This window comes from Neopelma chrysocephalum, unplaced genomic scaffold (assembly GCF_003984885.1).
Source record: "Neopelma chrysocephalum unplaced genomic scaffold, ASM398488v2 Primary Assembly neopelma1_59, whole genome shotgun sequence".
Taxonomy (NCBI): Eukaryota; Metazoa; Chordata; class Aves; order Passeriformes; family Pipridae; genus Neopelma; species Neopelma chrysocephalum.
In genome coordinates this window covers 26,893,336-26,913,182 of record NW_020897714.1, presented here as the reverse complement: position 1 = coordinate 26,913,182, position 19,847 = coordinate 26,893,336, and the positions used below count along the sequence as shown (strand labels likewise).

The following is a 19,847-nucleotide window of genomic DNA, read 5'->3' as shown; positions in this document are numbered from 1 at the left end:
AGCTGCAAACCATTCACAACTCTATCACCACTACAATGGGAGAGGTGAATATACATCAAGACACAAATCTGTAGTTAACTTGAAAGCATAACATTTAATAGAAATTGGAGGAAGATAGATGTATTTTTTTTTGGTGAGAGAAACTTGGACCTCCAGACTTTCAACTCTTCTCCTCCATACTCCTAATTTTCTGATAGTTTGAGCTTAGTCCAGTTGTTATTGACATGTCTTAGGGTATGCATCAGCAGTATAAGCATCTTAGTAGTATGTTGGCTCCTCTCACAAAAAGAATAAACCAGTGAAGGGTAGGTACCAAGTTAGTAGAAACTTAGTTTTGAGGGCAGGTTTGAGCACAGCTGTGGGCAAAATTTGTGACCCAATGTACTGCATTTCCTGCTCAGGCCTCAACACATGTGGAGATATAACTGCATGGGTGAGAGGTCACTTTCTGCCTACTTGTTTGTGGTCAGGAAGCTGTTGCTCACTCTTGTTCTGTTCCTTGCTGCAACTCCTGTAGTGTTTGGTGAGTAAGTGGATGGGCTGAATTCATCTCTGGAAGCGTCAATGCTACTTAACACTTTCCTAAGCTGATCAGGAGGTTGTATGGCTTGGTTACTGTGCCTAAACCAGTACTTTGGTAGAGAGTGTATTAGCTGAACCCCCACCTATGCCCAGGGATGGGTAGGAAACATGAAGCTTTGTATTGACGTTACATGAAAAGATGTAGCAGTAGAACGTCAAGACCACAGCCATTTTGGCAGGTGTTTTGGGATTTAACACGAGGTATACCTAACTATATCATTTTTAGAGAAGTAATTTTGATACTTGAATTTTCTCTTGTCACAAGAGACTAATCCTTTTCCTGTAGACTCTGTTTACATCCAGAAATACAGAATTTCTTTCATTGAGAATGTATGATCAGAAGAGGGTTCACAATGGCAGTAAAAATTAGACAGTGCTGGAGCAGTATAGATGTGCTATGTGCTTATAAGTGGGAATAAAAATAAATATAACAGAAGACTTAATGGTGTTGAGACTGGTTTATGAAACTGCTGATGAAGGATCTATCCAATACTAAAACATTAGTGTAACCTTTGTGAATATAAATAAGCCATTTTCTCATGTTACTGGCATTTCAAGCTGGCTGATTATGTTTGTCTAAATGTTCATGGCTACAAGTTATTTCTAATTGGAATGCTATGAAAAAACAGATAATGCATTACCTAGCTTCAAATGTTCTTGCAGATGAAAGCGTGTTTGTAAGCATTCTAGCTTCTCATTTCCTCGCAAATGATAAGGAAAATAATTAAGTGCTTATCAAGTTTGTGGTGTTTATTTCTCTTTTCTGTTAGTTATTTATTACCTCTCTCTCTCTTACATTCTTGCCTGCCCCCATTTTAAATTTACTTAAGTTTTTTCCCCCCTTTCTCTCCTCTTCAGTGTATTTAGTCATTCTTGATTACAAGATGGGGGTATTAATCATGTGCTAGTCAACGCAGTAACTTGCTGGTAGTATTTTGTTGTGCACTGCATTTCTGACCTCAGATGAAATTTCTCAGTTGTTATAATGCATAGGAATAGAAGAAATATGCAAGCGCTTCTTTAACCAGGTCAGAAATAATCATAATGGGAATTTACTTCAGCCCAGTAAAAGCTGCAGGTTTTTGCAGCATGTCTGCCTTTTTGCAAATCAAGTGGGATTTAATGTTCTATTTACAGGGCAGCTACTGTATTTTGTAAAGGTAGACTGTGTCACTCCTTACTTAAGTGGAGAGAATTGAGAAACCCTACTGCAGTGTATGCTGCTTATTATGGAGCAAGTATTTGGCATTTTGTAATGGGCTGAATTTTACATGGTTTGGGCTTTTGTTATAACAAAATGTATTATGGCCTTATAATACACTTGCATACAATACACTAGATACAGGAATGTTCACCAGGAGTTTGTATTTCTGCCACAATTTTCTTGTCTATGTCACCTGGAGGGTGATATTGTTCACTGTAAAGAAACCAGGGCTCAGACTTGCATGAATGTTAAAGAATGCTTTTTGTCCAGAGAATTTGAGTGCTCAGTTTTGCATAGAAGTATGCTCTGGGTAGATTTCCATTACCTTTTTCCATTCCAGCTTTACATGGCTTGAGGATGTGACAAGATTAACAGAATTACTAGTTTGAAACATAGGTTAAATGTCTGCAGCGTGTCCATGTCCAGAAAATATGGCTTCCAGAGAGGATGGATAATATGTTTAACGGCTCATACAACAATAATTAATTTGAAAACTTCCTGTTTCCCCACACCCCCATGTGCTGAGTTGTTGGTGTGAAGCTAGAGCAGGTCTCGGGTCATAACACCTCTTGAAACTTTTGTTTTCTGTGAGCAATTGCAAAAGATCCCATTACAGAGAAGCACTCTTTCTGTTGCTTGTAATACAGTTTTGTATTACAGTGGACAAGCTTTACAAAATGGCTTTTGCCCACTGTGGAACTGATGGAACTAATATTACCAAGTCTAGTGGGGGCATGTGATGCTGACAAAACTGATTCTTAAGGCCATCTAATGTTTTCGCATCAAAGGTTTGCATTCAGTTGTTCTGGTTTTGCTGGACTTTGTATAAGGCTGTGTGTGTGCACCTGTAAACCAAGTGGAATCAAAGTCCAAATATCTGCTTGACGAACTTAGATCAGGCAGATCTAAGTAAGGGCTGCTGCTGAGAGGAGCTGTCCTGTCCCTTTCCAACCATATTCCTGGCTGTTCCTGTGCGCAAGCAGCAGTGCTGGAGTGGCTGTGAGGTCAAACCGACCCAAAATATACTCTAGATTTCAACTGCATTGTTTCTGCTCTTCATCTCACTGTGTGGCTGAAGTGCTGCTGCTGGCACAGGGGAAGGAGTAGCCAAAAGCAGAAGCTGGAGCAGAAGGCGACAAGGAGGGGAGGACAAGTGGCTGACCACAGAGTGGCCTGTTCTCAGCAGCAGCTCTGAGACAGCCTCGGCTTAAAGTGATTGTGAGCGATAACCTAAAACAGGAGTAAGTGCCTTGATAAAGTTGTGTGTGTAAAATAAGTTCCTATTCTGACCTCAGAAGTTTCTCGTTTCGTTAGGAAATCCTTTTAATAAATAAAGTACCACTTGGATGGACATTTTAAGCCTTGGCCTGAGCAGTTGACAGCAGCAGTGCCCCTTACTGAGCTGCACTCTGGGAGCTGGAGATTTTGGAGCATATTAGCTGTCAAATCTGCAAGCAAATTAGTTTTCAGAAAGGTCTAAGACTTCACGCTTTCACTCTCATTGCAAAGTTGTAAGTGTGATCTGAATGTAGATTTATAAATTATGTGCAATTGCCTACCCAATTTGTGCATCGTACTGATCCCACAGGAGTTACTCTTCTTAAATTAGTTTCTGAATTTAGGATTCCTCAATTAGAGTGTAAACTGCTACAGTATGGTATGGGATTCTGTAGGAAAGGGAAATTCAGCCTGTCAGCTCTTTGATGAAGACCAGGAAAACTTGCTGGTACAACTCTCTGTACCATCACCTTGGTCTTTCTCAGAGCTTCCAGTACTCCCACCTCCATAGGGGAGACAGATATGGCACTGAAAATACCTTCTTAGGCATTGAGGAGTGATGTGGGACAGAGCTCCCGCTGCTGTAGTACAATACAACTTTTTGTGTATGGGGGCGATACCCAAGGAAAGAGGAATTTCTGCCTCAGATTGCAGATGTCTGAAAAGTTTCTGTTCGTGATGGGCCTTGCTAGATTATCCTCATCATTCTGGAAGTAGCCACCCTTATGTTCCTGGAAGATCCCTTGCTAACTGAATGAAATGGAAGAGGGGAAAAATGCCGTGTTGCAGCTGTGGATGTCGTACAGGCATTGTCATCCAAGTACTGGTGCTTTTTTAGTATGGATTGCTGATCTCACCATGGACCTCTGCAAGCCTCCATGTTTGTAGAGGCAGCCTCTGGGTGTACTTCAGCGCTTAATAGGAAAAATAAGCTTCTAAGAAGTAAAGAATAAATACTTGAATATATTGTTGGAATCCACAGAAGGCTGAAGAATCATTGAGCAGCACACAGCACTAGCTATGGTGTCTCTTTCCATTGCTATACAGAGAGCAGGCTTGGATAGGAATGGCTTGATATGGTGGATTTTGCCATGGGAGAGGGAGTTGGATTAGATCGGGGTGTCCAAACTGCACAGACCAGTTGTTCAGAAGGCATCAGAGGATCACCTTATGAAATGGTTAAATGAGTTTCAGATTTACTTTTTATAGAAATGTGCAAAGAAAACCCCAGTAAAGGCAAGAAAAGGTAAAATGGTGGCAAATAATAGCAATAAATTGAGGTGCACAAGGTTTACCCTAATAATGTTTTTAAATGAAAATAATTAGGACAACAGTGGGCTTTCTTCCTTTCCCTTGTTCCTCCCACAAAAAAGTTGTGGATCTTTTTTGATTCAGAGTTGAATGAATATTGACCTAAGTGACATCTCAAGGTCCTTCATATTATTATTTGAAGTTTTTGGTTGTGTTTAGGGAACCAATTGCTTTCACACTCCAAAGCAACAGGCTTCAGTAATCACATTCTAATAAGCGCTTTTATTACAGTTTCTGTTGTTTGAATATGCTTTCCTTTATGTTTTCTTCCAAATTTCTTACCAATAGCAGATTTCTTCTGATCCTGTTAATCAGAATAAATGCCATTCTGCTAGGAAAGAGTTGGCTGGATTTGTGCTTTGCTCTATTTTTTTTTCCTAATACTTAAAACAGGGGCCTTTTCGTACCAACAAAAATTGCATAATTTTGGATCCTACCATCATTAATAAAATAAACTTTATAGCATTTTGTGCACACTTGGAATGCAGAAGTAGAATAGCCAAACAACAATGCTGGTTTTTCTACAGTTCTGTTGAACAAGCACATTGACAATTCAGATAAGAAAAAAATCTCCCTGTTGGAGATTGTAATCTTCCTGTAGAAGAGCTTAGGCTAGTCATGGTGGAAGTATTTTTTAATATCCAGCTCTTCAAGGTTTAAACCACATAATAAATTTCAGTGAAAGGTAAAATGTGCTTTTAGGATGAGACACCCTTAAAGGGAAGACGAATATTTTAATTTTCTCTGTAGAGAAGTGTTAGCACTCTAATAAATGTGTTTGTAGTCATTATATTCTATATTTAATCCTGTTTCTTACTCTCAGGTTTTTATGTGTATTTTTCAGGCAGCAGCATCTGTCCAAAGTCCTTAATATTGCCTAGAACTTGTACAGCGAGTGCCACAACCAGACTAGTTGAGCAGAATGTACGCAATGAAGCGGCTCAGGGAATAAATGGAAGTGTGCCAGTCAAACAATCCCCACGTTCAGCTTCAAATCCAAAGCCACAAGGTAAGTAGTCTCAAATATTTTTGTTACGAAAGTTGTTCTTCATCTCAGACTTCTGAGAGAAATAGAGCACCTTGAAAGAACTGTATTTGTCAGAAGGAAAACCGTAGGGTAAAAGCTTGTTATTGAAATACAAATGTTCTGTAAATGCGTTATGATTCTGTAATTTCTGACTTATTTTTCAAAAGTATTGCTGTATTTGAGCTGGGAGGTTTTGACACTATTTTTGAATTGGAGCATTTGACAGGCTGGCTTCAAGGCAGGAGTGGTGGGGAGGATATTCAGGGCCTCTGGAGTTGTAGCTCTACAGGATTTTGTGGAAAAATGGGAACTTCATGTTTGTGCAGTAAATGCTGACCAATAATGTATGCAGAGTAGACTTAAATGTCCCTTTTTCCTGTTTCTGTCCATAAGTAGTATCTTCACTTTTAGAAGCTACATAGGTCAACATATATATGTATAAATACTTCATATGTGCATATTATATATATATATGTATAAATATCTATATATACTTCGTATATATAGATATAAAGACAATATGTATATTGACTCAAACCACCACAAACCATCTTTTTTTGTGGTCTTCTTGGTAATATTGATGATTCTGCTGATGTTGATGGTAACAGAGTCACTGCATTCCAGAAATCTTGAATTCAAAGCAACTCTGGACTGGTATCTTTTAGAAGTGACATGCAATAGGAACTTTGTTCATCCTAAAAGTTGAAAAACAGTGAGTTTAGAAGACTAATATCATGATGCTGGTCAGTGAATTGGATTCTGAGACACAGTGCTGATACAACAGAAACAAGAATTACTTATAGAAAACTAGATATGGTAGTTTGACCCTGGCTGAATGCCAGGTACCCACGAAAGCCACTCTATCACTCTCCTCTGTAACTATCACTCTTCTCTGTCCCCCTGGACAGGGCAGAGAAAATACAACAAAAGACTCATGAGTTAAGGGCAGGGAGAGATCACAAACTGATTACCATAATGGGCAAAACAGACTTGACTTGGGGATATTAATTGAATTTATTACCAATCAAAATCAGAGCAGGATAAGGATAAGTAAACCAAGACTTAAAAACACCTTCCCCCCACCCTTCCCTCATTCTCAGGCTCTGCCTCCTTCCCCCAGCAGCGCAGGGAGACGGGACTGGAGGTTATGGTCAGTTCATTACATGTTGCTTCTGCTGCTGCTCAGGGAGAGGAGTCCTTCCCCTGCTCCAGTGTGAGGTCCCTCCCACGGGAGACAGTTCTCCTTGAACTTCTCCCTTGTGAGTCCCTCCCATGGGCTACAGTTCTTCACAAACTACTCCAACGTGGGTCACTTTTCCATGGGGTGCAGTCCTTCAAGAACAGGCTGCTCCAGCATGGGTGCCCCCCAGGGCTACAAGTCCTGCCAGCAAAGCTGTTCTAGCAAGGGCTTCTTTCCCCTGGGTGCCCCAGGTCCTGCTCCAGCACAGGCTTCCCATGGGGTCACAGCCTTCTTTTGGGCATCCACCTGCCCCAGTGTGGGTCTCCTCCATGGGCTGCAGGTGGATTTCTGGACCCCCACTTACCTCCATGGGCTGCAGGGGGACAGCTGCTTCACCATGGTCTGCACCATGAGCTGAGCGGGAATCTCAGTTCCGGCGCCTGGACCGCCTCCTCCCCCTCCTTCTTCACTAGCCTTGGTGTCTGCAGGGTTGTTCCTCTCACATATTCTCACTCCTTTCTTCTCTGAGAGCAATTACATCTGGGCAATAACTTTTCTTTCCTTCTTAAGTATGTTATCACAGACGTGCCACCACCTTCTCGGATTGACTTGGCCTTTGCCAGCGGGTCCGTCCTGGAGCTGGCTGGTATTGGCTCTGTTAGCCATGGGGGAAACTTCTGACAGCTTCTCACAGAAGCCACCCCTGTGGCCCCCACAGCTACCAAAACCTGGCCATGCAAACCAAATACACTGGAGCCCATCTAAATCACATATAAAAACTGGAATCACACAGGGTCATTTTGTAGTGGATACAACAATCTGTGTATCACTTAATGGGAAAATGCATCTTGAAGGATTTTACATCAGTCCTGAGTTCATCTTAAGAGTTAAGGGGGGAAGTAATTTTTTGGGGTGTCAAGAAAGTTTTGTTTACTTCAGGAGAATGAGAGAAAAATAAAGCTGTTATTTTTTGGTATAGTTCGTTTTTATAGAACTTTTGCCAGTATTGTTCAGTAAACTAAGATGTTTTTGTCAGTTATATGTAAACATTACTTATCTGAGTAGCCTTTCTGCACCATTTCCTATGTCTCTGAAACAAATTCTCTGCAGCAAACTTAACAAGAGAACATGTGTTCTTCCTAAGAAAAATATTTTAGAAATCTGCTAATGGATAAATAGAAATGGGCAATCAATAAAAAGATTTTAAGCCTTTCAAAAACAAAGCCAGCACACTTATTATAAAGTCTAGCCATTAGATAAATTAGGAGTTGTATATTATTGGACCCCATTCATTCAAGTAGTTATGCAGCTGTTGTTGCTTTTCCATAGCCATGACTTGTGTGTTTGTCAATACTGTTTGCTCCAAATTGTGCCACAGCCAGGAATAGTGCTGTAGTCTAAGAAACACAGCTGCGTAGATTATATTTAATAATACTGTTTTAAATAGTATTTTGTGTCTGCTTTGTTCATGGGCCTATGTCTTGCTCCATTTATTCCTATTAAATATGTGCATCAGATTGAAGTTTTATAGTATTTCTTTTTTTTGCTTTTAATTGAATTCAAGCAAACCAGAATATAATTAATGAGAGAAGTTTTTGGGAGTCCAAATGATGTAAGCAGACTAGATTGCTCTAGCTTATTGGTTTAAAAGTGGTCACTGTATTTTTTTTAAAGAGCTTTTCATGCACAGGTACAGAAACATTTTTGGTTTATAGCAGTAGGAAATGTTCTTCCAAATTGTTGTTCTAGTCATGCAAATACGAAATGTCCTTTCATAGTGAGAGGAAACAAGATGACAGACCTGAATTGTAATGCCAGTATATTTGATTGTGGATGAACTAACTGCAAAATGACCTTCATTTAACCTACTGGAATGCATATAATTAAAATGAGAGATATAAAAAATTACTTTGAGGTTATGTTGCAAGTAGGGTACAGTTACTTTTAGTAAACTTAGATTTAGACGAAACAGAGCTTTAATATAGAGGAAAAAGGTCCAAAATCTTGCACTTGAAGTGAACCCTGTTTTGTCTGTACTTGGTCTCTGAGAAGTAGTTTAAATATTTGGAAACAGTTCACTTAGGGTAGCTAGGTCAAGTGAATAAATTTCTGCACAGAATCCAATATAAAATTCTTTCTTTTCATTTTCATTTTTTCCCCTGACATTTCAATGAGAAAAAAAAATCCCTCTGATACACTGGCAGTAAAGAACAATTTTTGTTCTCTAGTAATTCCTTCCATCAATTTTTGTTCCTTCCATCAACAGTTTAGCAATTCATATGTCAGATTTCTGTCCTGAGTACAGTTTGGTTCGTGAAAATCCTTGCAAATTTGGAACAAAGCCTGAAACTGGCTGAAGGCCGATGAGGGAGTTAAGCAAAGAAATCAAGACTGTGGAGCAAAGCAGTCACAGTCTGTACTGGCTGCGGAACCCAATGCTTTGCCTTTGCACCAGTGCAGTGCAATCTCTGACAGAGTGGACTAATCCAGACTGGAGATAGTCAGTGGAAATAGCAAAATATGCTACCAGGTTCCAAGACGAAGATGATGCATGAGAGAGGAAGCAAATTGTTAAATAATTTGAAATTTGCCCGTACCTACAAATAATTGGGCAGTCATCTGAAGCTAGCAGTAGCAGAATGCATGTAGAATGACGTGTAAAAATTGACCTTTTTCTTTTTTAAAAAGAAAAAAGTTTCTTCTATTCCTTGCTTTTTGAACCTCTTGCTTGAGTTATTTTATGATGCCCAGTTACTAAATACTGGGCACCGAAGCTGTTGTCTGTACCAGGCAGCTTTATTGTAGGATGCAAAATATATTGAAATGTCAACACTTCTTCAAAGCAGTGAACTGTCTTGTCAGTTCAAGACTGTGCATCAGTTGCTCATTTAAATTTTTCTAATGAGAGCTTAGCAGTTCTTATGAATCTCCTGCTGAGGCTGAAGAGGCATTTTTGTTTGGGTTGGAGATGAACTTCCACTCCAAAAGACCACCTGGTTTGTGCTACTGTGAAATGATTAGGACACAACACAGTCAGCCCATAGACTTCAGCAGTCAGTTTTAGCTGGCTGTCTGCTGTGTAGCATCAGTCCTGTCTTCCTTTCTCAGTTAATTATAACATATTCTGTGGTTTTGAAAATGTTCAGTGGCTTGGGCCTAAAAAAGCTGAGGAAACTCTTAAAAGTCTTAAAGGTAGACTGTGCTTCTCTAGCAAACTTGTACAGTTAATGGTCAATTGAACTAAATTGAGAGCTGTTGCTAGGTAGGCTTCACTCTCAATGGTGCTTTAAGAAACCTATTACAAAGTCTCTTTTATCAGCAAAACTGCCAAATCCCAAATATTATCTGTGAGAAGAAGACAAATGAGAGAACAAAGTACATCTGATTGATATTAGTCGTCTTTCTTAATACAGTATTGGAAGATATTTCTTCTGGTGTGATCTAAAATGTACATCTCAAAGAGAAGATGGCTTTTTCTCTCTTTCTGCTGAGTCTAGGTTACTAGTTATTTCATACTGTTCTTAAGAGTGTAAATCTTTGGCATCTATCCAGCTGTGCTCGTTTGATCTTCCTGAAGGTGATGAAGCATGCAAGGAGGTGATGATGGATGACTCAGCCAGGAGAGCTATAGTTGCTTGCCTCAGGAACTTTTAAGTGTATTTTCATGGAGTCAAGGTACAGCAGCATTTTTAAGCATCATGAGTGAAACACATGGATGGAGATTGAACACATGATGCTTTCCAAGGGAAGAGATAAATGACCTTGTCTAATGTGCTTTGGAGTCTGCAAAGGTGGTTGCACCTTTGGAACCATTTGTAGCATTAACTCCCACTTCCTTATGCATATATGCAAAGTTGAATGCACAACTAGGCACTGCAGCATAAATGTTGATTATAGCTAGTGGTATACAGTGCTAGCTACCTGAGTATATGGAGGAGTTTTCTTTGAGCAGAATGGGCAGTTCATGTCTCCTAATGAGCTCAAAATTCTACAGTATGGAGACAAGAGTATTTATAGACTCAAACAGAGCTCTGTATTATTCAGGTTACTACAATGGGCCAGTCTTTTCTTTTTTTTTTCTTTCTCTTAAGATCCTTGCTGTATGCACATTGAAAAATAATCTGATTAAAACAAAACACTACAGAAGTACATTGAGGGGAGAGTTAATGGAATTTATTTTCCATAATCCCTGTTAACAAGGCTGACCTTACAGGAAGGTTTGAGGGTTGGGGTTTTTTTACGCTACTGATTCTTTTCTTTGCATTGATCTTGTGACTATTCTTTATCCATTGCTCTATTTCTAAACCATACAGTAGCTACAGCAGCAGCTGATTAGGGGAAATGCTCTCTCTTAAATGCTAGTAGGAAGTAAAGCATTAAATATCTTGCATAAATGAGTTGGTATGGCTATTTGGTTTGTGGTTCTCTTCTGAAGATATTACAGGGATTTTCAGTATGTGGGGTTTGCCCAGAGGTTCCTCATGCTTGCGCTACGTAAATGCTGCTAAGCTGTGGTTTTTCAGTAATAGCTGCAAAAGTGTGTGACACCTCCACAGAATGTCCTAGAATTTGATTTTTGTCCCAGTGGATCCAGTATAAAAATAACTTCCAACTAATTCCTTCTGCTTTATCAGTAGACATTAATTCCCTGCAGTTCAGTAGTTTTAATATATCCTTGTGAGGATATTAACATTTTATGAGATGTACAAAAGAATTGAAGAGATGTACGAGTCCATTACATAAGAGATTTCACAGGAATGGGGGTTATACAAAGTCCACTGCAAGAGCAAGAAGTGTTCCTACAAACTCGTGTGGTGCTGGTCAGCAAATCCACTCGGTGACACCTTTCCTGTCCATCTCCTCCCTGAGGGAATGGCAGCGCTTATGCTCAATTATGTGTCCTGCTTTTTTTCCAAACTGCTCGTGTCACCTTTTTCCGCTGTCCCCTTGCCTTTGTCAGCGCAGCAAGCTATTCAGTGCTTGGACAATTATCTGATGCTCATTGGCCTAATTCTGCCAGACCTTCTCTGAACTCCCTGAGAGGAGGGAATGTAGGGAAAGCTACTCCACTGCACTGCAGCTGCGGCTGAGCAATTGCATGCGGCTTCTCAGGAGGGACTTCAGTTACTACAGATACTGAAGCAGTTACACAATTTAATAGTCTGCTGGTTTCAGGGTTGCATTGTAACTATTTCAGAAGTGATTGAGTCATCTTTCTATACTGCATCCTCTACAAACTTGCTTTTCTTGCTTGTGTTAATAAATATGAAGCTTCCAAGAACCAAGTATGCACATATGCACAGCAAAAGCTTCTGATCTACAGTAATTGTCTTCCTTCTCCCTCTGATTATTTCACTTATCTGCATTTGTAGTTGATATGATTGAAGTCTAAAGCTTTTTATGGTAAACTTGTTTCTTTATAGAGTCTCTCATGGTACTTTTCAGACTGCAGCAATCACTAAAATCCCACTTAAGTGCAATTAGTTTCTTGGAAACAGACAAATATTACCTGCTATAAGTTTAACGTAAGGTAGAGTTGGAAAATTGCCCTTAAACTTCAAGAAACACTTGATTATCATAGTCTATGATTAGTATATTTGCAAGAATTTTTTCAACACTCCTTTCAATTGTCAGTTGATGAGAGGTAAGCTCATTCCTGTGGTGCATGGATTTTCCAGGGTAAGTTAGTAAGCTATCCTAGAGCCAGCGATGCAAAGAACATGTTTTTTTCACATCCATCTATTGTGTACCCTGTACTGATACCTTTTTTTTTTTTCTGCCATGAGAATGGCACATGATTCCTAATGCCAATTCCTGTCCTCTTTCCCTTCATGGTTGCTCCCTGGCAGGGCTTTGTAGTTGCTGGAGGGCCAGTGCCTGTGGCATGCTGGAATGGGGTGTCTGTGGAGCAGTGGCCAAGCCCCTGGGGCCACTGGTTCTACTGGCAGGGCATTACCTACTCTTGCCTATTTATACCTGCCTTTTAATAAATCTTTTTTCAATTTCATATCAAATGGTTTCACTTCCATCACAGTATGTTCTGGGAATATGTGTGGGATTGAACAGAGTTGTGTTCTTGGGAATTAAGGACCTTTCCGTTAAGTTTCTCTTCTTGGTGGAGCTGGACGTGCATTACTCCAATAGTGGAACACATTTGGGCCCAATCTGTGATGTGCTTTTGCTGCCCACAAATGCTGCATAGTTGCTTAAAGGGATAATAGTTAATTTAAAGATCTTCAGTACGTGTGACTTTAGTTGCTTTATGTGTCACCTTGTCTTTTGTGCTCTAGTCACTGCTTTATTAAACAGTGGCTGATCATTAACAATCTAATTAGAAGGACTTATGGAAAGGATGGGGAAAAAGCAAGAAAAATAAAAAGTATTTTCAGGGGGGAAGGTTTTCAGCAGTATAATTAGACAAAGGTTCGGTGAGTAAAGGAAATTTAAAGCTGAAGGCAAATACCTTTTCCATTGACAATTATTATTGAGGTCACAAGGGATAAGGTAAAGAATGAGAGCACCGGAATTTTGGGGCAGCAATTTAAATCTCTGTCTTGAGCTTCACAGTACAGCTAGGTCCTTTGGGCTCAATTCTTTTTTTATTATAAAGCCTGCATTTATGGAGGCCACTTATGTATTTACTACAATACACTATAAAAACAAACAAACTAGAAAACTTCCTAGTTTTCTAACTTGTCAAAGTAGCATATGGTTCACATTTTAGTCAGGAAATGTAATAAGATCCCCAATACCAAATAGTGTATAAAGGACTATATGAAGTCCCTGCATTCATAAAGCAGCTTTAATGTTAATTAAAGCCATGAGCATCTCTTTTTCATTACTGCAGTAGGTTCTTATGCAAAAGTCTCATATGTGAGAGTAACCGGGTCTCGTAGAAGGTGTCCCTGCCCATGGCAGGGGGTTTGGAACTAGATGATCTTTAAGGTTCCTTCCAACCCAAACCATTCTATGATTCTGTATTCTGGCAGCTTAAAGAAACATGAGTGATTGATTGTTGTTGTTGTTGTCTGCAGTGCCTCCAAAGCCAATTCATCTGCAGAAGGCAACGTACCAAACCCCCAGGCATAAAGCTTTAGCAAATCACAAACCAAGGATGGAGGAAGAGGCGCCCACTGCTGTTTCCAGTGTTGCAAAGGAGAAGTCCAGTAAAGTGTCAGATCTCATCCATCGTTTTGAGGGAGGCAGGTATGTAAGAGAATTTCAATTGGCTTGTAACTCTGTTCATTGTATGTGGATTGTCGGAACTTGAACGTGTGAGGAAGAACATTGATACCACAGTAGTGCTCACACCCATCCTTGCCAGAGGACTTGGTGGCCAAAACTGCACATTTTTTGAAACGGTGAGAGCCAATTGTGTATTTGGCCTATACAAGGGGTGCTCATTCATGATGTGCTAGCCTTAATTTTTCTTAAAAAAAAAAAAGGAAACAAACAAACTTGTAGCATTTTTAAAGTGTCCTGAAAAATGGTAGGGATTTAATAAGTGCTGGGTTTAGAATGAAACATTGCAGCTAATATTAAATTCTTCTGGTTTTGCAGGAAAAAAATATCTTTTATAAGCAAATAGAAAAACCTGAAATCCTGATTTTCATTTTACACTGTTTTAACCTCTTAGATCATTCATGTGAAGAGGGTGAACTCTATGAGTTATTTGTATTGATATGACATACATTCTCTGAATGGTTTCTTTTGTAGTACTTGGTGATTTTGGAACAGCTCAGTGTTCTGGAGTTTTGATACTGCATTTTGCAGGAAACATTTGGAACTGTGGGAAACATAAACCACAGTGAACAATGCTTTCGCAAAATAGTGTTACTTGTGTGTCTTAAATTAGACGCACATGATGCATCTTTAGTAAGTTGTATTATAAGCTCTGAAACAGAAGCTTTGAAAGGAATCTGCTCTGCATAAAGAGAGAAAAGCCTATGAGAGAGGAACAGCTCAAGGAACAGTCCAGTGCCAGTTGAGTACTGCAAGTTTTGGATGTGGTTTTCTCATTTTTCCTTGGGATACTGGTGTTCTGAAGGGATGCCCCCTGTGAGAATGAATGCATGATGTACAACAGAGCATAAGCTTCTGAGAAGCCAGACTTAATGTTAAGACTTCCATTGAAAGAATTTCCCCTCAAGATGGGTGAAATTTAATCCTTTATATGGAAGCAGCTGAGCATTGTAAAAGTATCTTTGTCCATTGGAATAGAAATCATTTCAGAGCTTCATCTGCAAGAAACTTCTGTCATTAGGCGGAGACTTAATTGCACTTGGTCATGGCAGGAGCTTAGAGATGGGAAAAAGAGACTACTACAGCACTGGAAGTCCTGTGAATTCTTACAGCACAAGTCTCTAGTTCCTGTTACGAACTTTGTTTCCTAGTCTTCCTCCAAAGTTTTTTAAATAGTGCAGTATTCTTAGAAAAACATTTTTATCCTTTCTGAAAGGAAACTCCTCAGGTACATTGTGTTCTACACCACTGAGCCCCATATTCCTTCCTGCTAGACATGCCTGCTGTATTGTAAAGGAACTTTTTCAATATTATGCAATAAAAGGAAACTATAAAGAAAAAGCAAGGAAAACTTTCTTGTTCATAGACCTTTAAAAGTAGGGACATTTTGTGGACTATGGGAAGCTGAGTTGCTTTTGGGCAACATCGTTCATTAGGCACACCCAGTAATATCTGTTTAAGGACTAAATTCTCCTCAAGAATATGATCCCTGCTTATGAGAAACTTCCATAATTAGAGTGCTGAGTTCTGGAATATCCTGCTTTGACAGTGGAGGCAATCCCTGTTTTTTGAATGAGCTCAACTCACAAAATGTATCTTCTGTGTAGTTGGATCTTCAGTTTTAATTAGTGTTTTTGAAATGGCTAGGTAGCATATTCATGAACTACAAACTGTGATTGTCAATTATGATAACTTATTTTCATTAGTCTGTACAGCCCACAAACATGTAGGCATGGCAGAAAGTTAATTAAACCTTTTTGCTCTGTGAAGACAATTGAAAAATGTGAATTAATTTTGTCCTGCAATTAAGCTTACTGGATGAAAAAAAGGCATAATCTTTACACAACTAACAAAAAACTGATTTAAGTTTTTTTGTTATATGATGGAAAAAGGTAAAGTTAATGTAAGTTATTTTTTGAGCTCTGTGTATCAAAGTGCAGAATGTATTTGCAATATTTGTGTAAACTGTGCTATAAATAAGAAGTAAACATACAGTTTGTAAGCAGTTATCATCTCTCCAGAAGATGGAGGTCCATACTAGGAACAATGTGTTAGAGGACAGTTAGGATACTTTATAGCAAGTTGAATGTGGCTTGTTAAATGTACTTCAGGTTCCAATGACTTTTTTTTTCCTGAATTATAATGAATCCAAATGCTTTTACAGAGCAGAGTAGCATTTATATTGACCTAAAAGTCAAAGGGAGAGTGAAAGGTATGAACAAAGGATAATGTGCTTAAAGCAGAGATAAAGTATGGAGGAAAAAGACTTTCAGAAAAGATGCAGCATGATGGCAGGACACTGCTAAATAAGGAAGAAGGGAAAGAAATGAAATAAAAATTTAAAGCTCCTTCTGTAATCTGCTGAACTAAGGAAAGGAATGCTAAATGTTCTTGGACACATTTAATTCATTTTTTATAATTAAAAGGCAGTTAGGGAATAAGCTACTTGTTACTTTAAGCAGTGGACTGGGACTTGGGAGACCACAGGTCTTGCTCCATTTCAGCCAGTAATTTCTGGAATACTTTGGGCCAGTTGCTTCATCTATTGGTTTCTTGATTACCTTGTCTGTTACATGGAGCTAATAATAGAATCAGGTTGCAAAAGATCATAGAATCCAACTGTTAACCCAGCACTGCCAAGCCCACCACTAAACCACATCCTCGAGTGCCACATTTACATGTCTTTTAAATACCTCCAGGGATGGTGACTCAAAGTCTTCCCTGGACAGCCTGTTCCAATGCCTGACAACATTTTCAATAGAGAAATCTTTCCTAATTTCCAATCTAAATCTCCCTTACAAATGAGATTCAAGACACATGAGGATGCCATGGATCAGTATGAATGGCACTCTGGGTTTCTAGTAAGAGATGCATGTTTGTGTGTGGTTCAGTGCATTCCAGGTCTCAGTGGCCTGAACTTCCTAATATTAACACAGGAAAAAAAATGGTTTGGGAGGAATTGGTTATATGGTGCAACTCTCCTACTCACCATACCAGGATGTTTTATAAGTCCATGTTTAACTCTTCTCTCATCGATGTTTTGTTTGTTCGGTGTTTTTAGCTCGTTGAATCCTAGTGATTTGAAGAAAGATTCCTCTGTTCTCCACCTTACTAAATCTCAAGGAAGATATGGGTCAACACCATCACCTCAGCCCAAACTCCCCTCCCAGCACTCACTACAAAAACAGGGAAACAATAATACTGACAAAACTCAGGTTGCACAGCTACACACAGCCAACGGAGTAGTAGCACAAGACCAGCCGGAGGATGAGGACAGGAGATTATCAGATCGTGGCTCTGCTGTGTCCACTCCAGTTCCAGATGATGTCATTGACAGCAGCTTGATAAATGGGGAAGAAGAAAGTACTTGCAGCGAGTCATTGCAAAGTATGACTACCTGTGAAGAACAGATGCTTAACAGCTGCTACAGAACTCCAAGTAGTGATACACTGCTCCCATCCGAAAATGAAACTCCAGAAATTAATACTAATGTGAAGGAAGAACCAACTGAGGAAATCAGTAAACAAGATCAACCTATAGAAACAAAGGTAAAAAGAGAAATTGTTTCATTCCTGATATATCAATACTTTGTGTATTTTCTCTTGGTTTTTATTTACAAAACCTGGCTTTCAAGAGCAGGTCAGAAAGTTGAAACTCTTTTGGTTATTTTTCCTCTGAAAAAAAAGATGGGAAAAAAAGTTTTGCTGGCCTCTTCCCACCTCCTGCCCTCCTTTCCTCTTCCCCTCATCCCCTTTGCCCTTTCCCTATTAGCTATCCAAAGTTTAAAAAACAAGTGGAACTGAAATATGTGAACATGTTTGACACTGTGCTTCAGCTGTGCCAGACTATGAGGGACACATGTTAGTGGTGTATATAAAATAAAATTTCACGTGTAGTAAACTGCAATGACAGAGCTTCAGGCAGGACTGTTGTGTGAATCCATGATTTGGATGTAGTTGTCAAGTCAGAGCTGGAAAGGCAGTGGCAGTCTGCCAGCTATCAGCTAGATGCAATGTTCAGAGTATACTAAATATATAGCAAGGAGAACTTATATCTGATGAATTTGAACTTCCTTGTAAGGAAGGTTTTAAATACTTTAGAGGAGTAAGTGGGTGGAAGAAAATCTGTCTTAGGAAATTAATTGCTGAAAAACTGTGCATATTTCCACTTATAAAAGTTTGCTTATGCAGTTTTCCTTCTTGTACTGAAGCAGTGAATGTGATTAACAGCTCTGGTCCAGCTGTGCCCTGTGTGACTCATGGCAGGGGGAGCTTGGCAGACCCTCCTGGTCTTCCTCTTCACCACAGAGCCAAACAGCTGAGTGCTGATAAAGCTCCTCACTGCTGTCAGGAGTACACCTACATCAGTTAACTACAGACCTCTCCAAGCCCTTGAGTTTGGTTAGCTAGGGGTCACATACGTACATGCTTGAAGGCAAATTCTGTGAGGGGGAAAGGTGGGTCTCAAATTCTCAAGCATTATAGGGTGAAATATCCTTGGCAATGACAAGAAGGTGCTGGGTTGTGTGGGTTTTCTTGTTTCTTTTAGAGGTTGTTTTTTTCCTGTAATGAATGAATGCTATGATTCCCATCTAAGCATAAGTCTGGTCATGGTCCAAGGCACCTTTAGCCTGCCACACCTCTCATTATGTTTCTGTCTCCTGTTCGGTAATGCCTTTTTCCCCTCTCTGTGCCCATAAAGTGCTGAATTCTCAGTGGGCAACGCTGTTAAGCTTGAATCCAAGTCATGCGGTGAGGTGCTGGCAGCATTTTCAGGAAAAAGCTGAAATGAGAAACAGTTCTGTTTTAAAGTTAAGGAAGGAACTGGGCAAATGCTAATGGCAGCAATCTCATTAAAATCTGTCTTTGAGCTGCTGGAACCAACACGTGATCTGTCTTATATTGACAAAATCAACTTGTGAGGTGTAATGTGACTGTTACTAGACGTATTGTTCACTGGTGCTTGAAGGGTAAAAATCCAGAACAAACCAAACCCATGCAGGATGACTTTTGAGTCTGCATTGGTGTAGAACTGAATCTATATAATTGAGCTGGATCACAAGAGCACTTCCTGAAATGCCAGCTTACTTGTGCAACAAGGACATCCCCTTTAGTCTAGTGAGGTTAAGAAGCCTGTCTGCCACAGAACGATCTAAGGGCCACCCTCTCCAGAATCAAACACTGATTTAGTATGGATTAATGCAGCCTATAGATGGAAATCAGCCCTGTGGTGGCCTAAGTAGCTGCTGCCATGCTGTCTGGAATAGGGAAAGGGTGATGAGCAACAGACTTCTGGTGGAGCTTTAAGCTGTTTCTGCATCCAAGCAGGCATTGGTAAGAAGTAAGAGCATTAGACAATCTGTGATTTTGCTAAGAGCCCACTTAGTCATTATAGAATATTAAAACTGGGATGCAGTCCAGTTGAAGTTGCACTGCACAGGCTAACAGCAGTCTTCTGCCTTTTTTAATTAAGAAAGTGTAGGTCCAATTGAGTAAAAGCAAAAGGAGCAGATGCACATGAGTCATAGTCAAACTTTAAATTGTGCATCTGATATATGTATTTTGGTACTGATGCAAAGTATCTTGTCTCTTGCATGCCATATTTCTTAATTTAGGGAAGAGAAGAGAGTGGTGCTCTCTCTTTGTAAATATGTATGTGTACAACAGAAGTAATCTGAAGTCCACTGCTGGAAGAGGTGAATCAAATTGGGAAATGGTGCAAAACCAGAGCAGAGATTACTTTTCGGACTTGGAAAAGAAGACTTATTTTGAAATAGTGTTGTTCTTACAATTGTTTTTCTCCCTCTTATCACTGTAGATCTGACTAAAGAGAGATTATTGCAGGTTCTGGAAAAGTTGAGCAGGACTTAGTTGACAGTGATCTGAAATGTCTTCCCCAAACGACCAGAGCAGAGTATGCATTATTTCTCTTATATGCTGAATTAGCTTGAAAGTAATGAAACAGAAGGATAACAAGAAAAAAGACAATTAAAAGTGAAAAGTTTCCTACCTTGCAGCAGAAAC

The 19,847-nt window shown here is 39.5% G+C and overlaps 1 protein-coding gene across 3 annotated transcripts in view; it reads left to right on the top strand.

The window, feature by feature from the left end:
- Positions 1–19,847, top strand: part of FGD4 (FYVE, RhoGEF and PH domain containing 4) — a 66,011-nt gene that overhangs the window by 23,404 nt on the left and 22,760 nt on the right. For all 3 annotated transcript variants that reach the window (XM_027680608.1, XM_027680607.1, XM_027680609.1), the window contains exons 2-4: positions 5,220–5,384; positions 13,617–13,788; positions 16,886–17,372. In XM_027680608.1, the coding sequence (XP_027536409.1) occupies positions 13,697–13,788; positions 16,886–17,372 (579 nt within the window). In that variant the 5' untranslated portion in view covers positions 5,220–5,384; positions 13,617–13,696. The remainder of the gene's footprint in view (positions 1–5,219; positions 5,385–13,616; positions 13,789–16,885; positions 17,373–19,847) is intronic.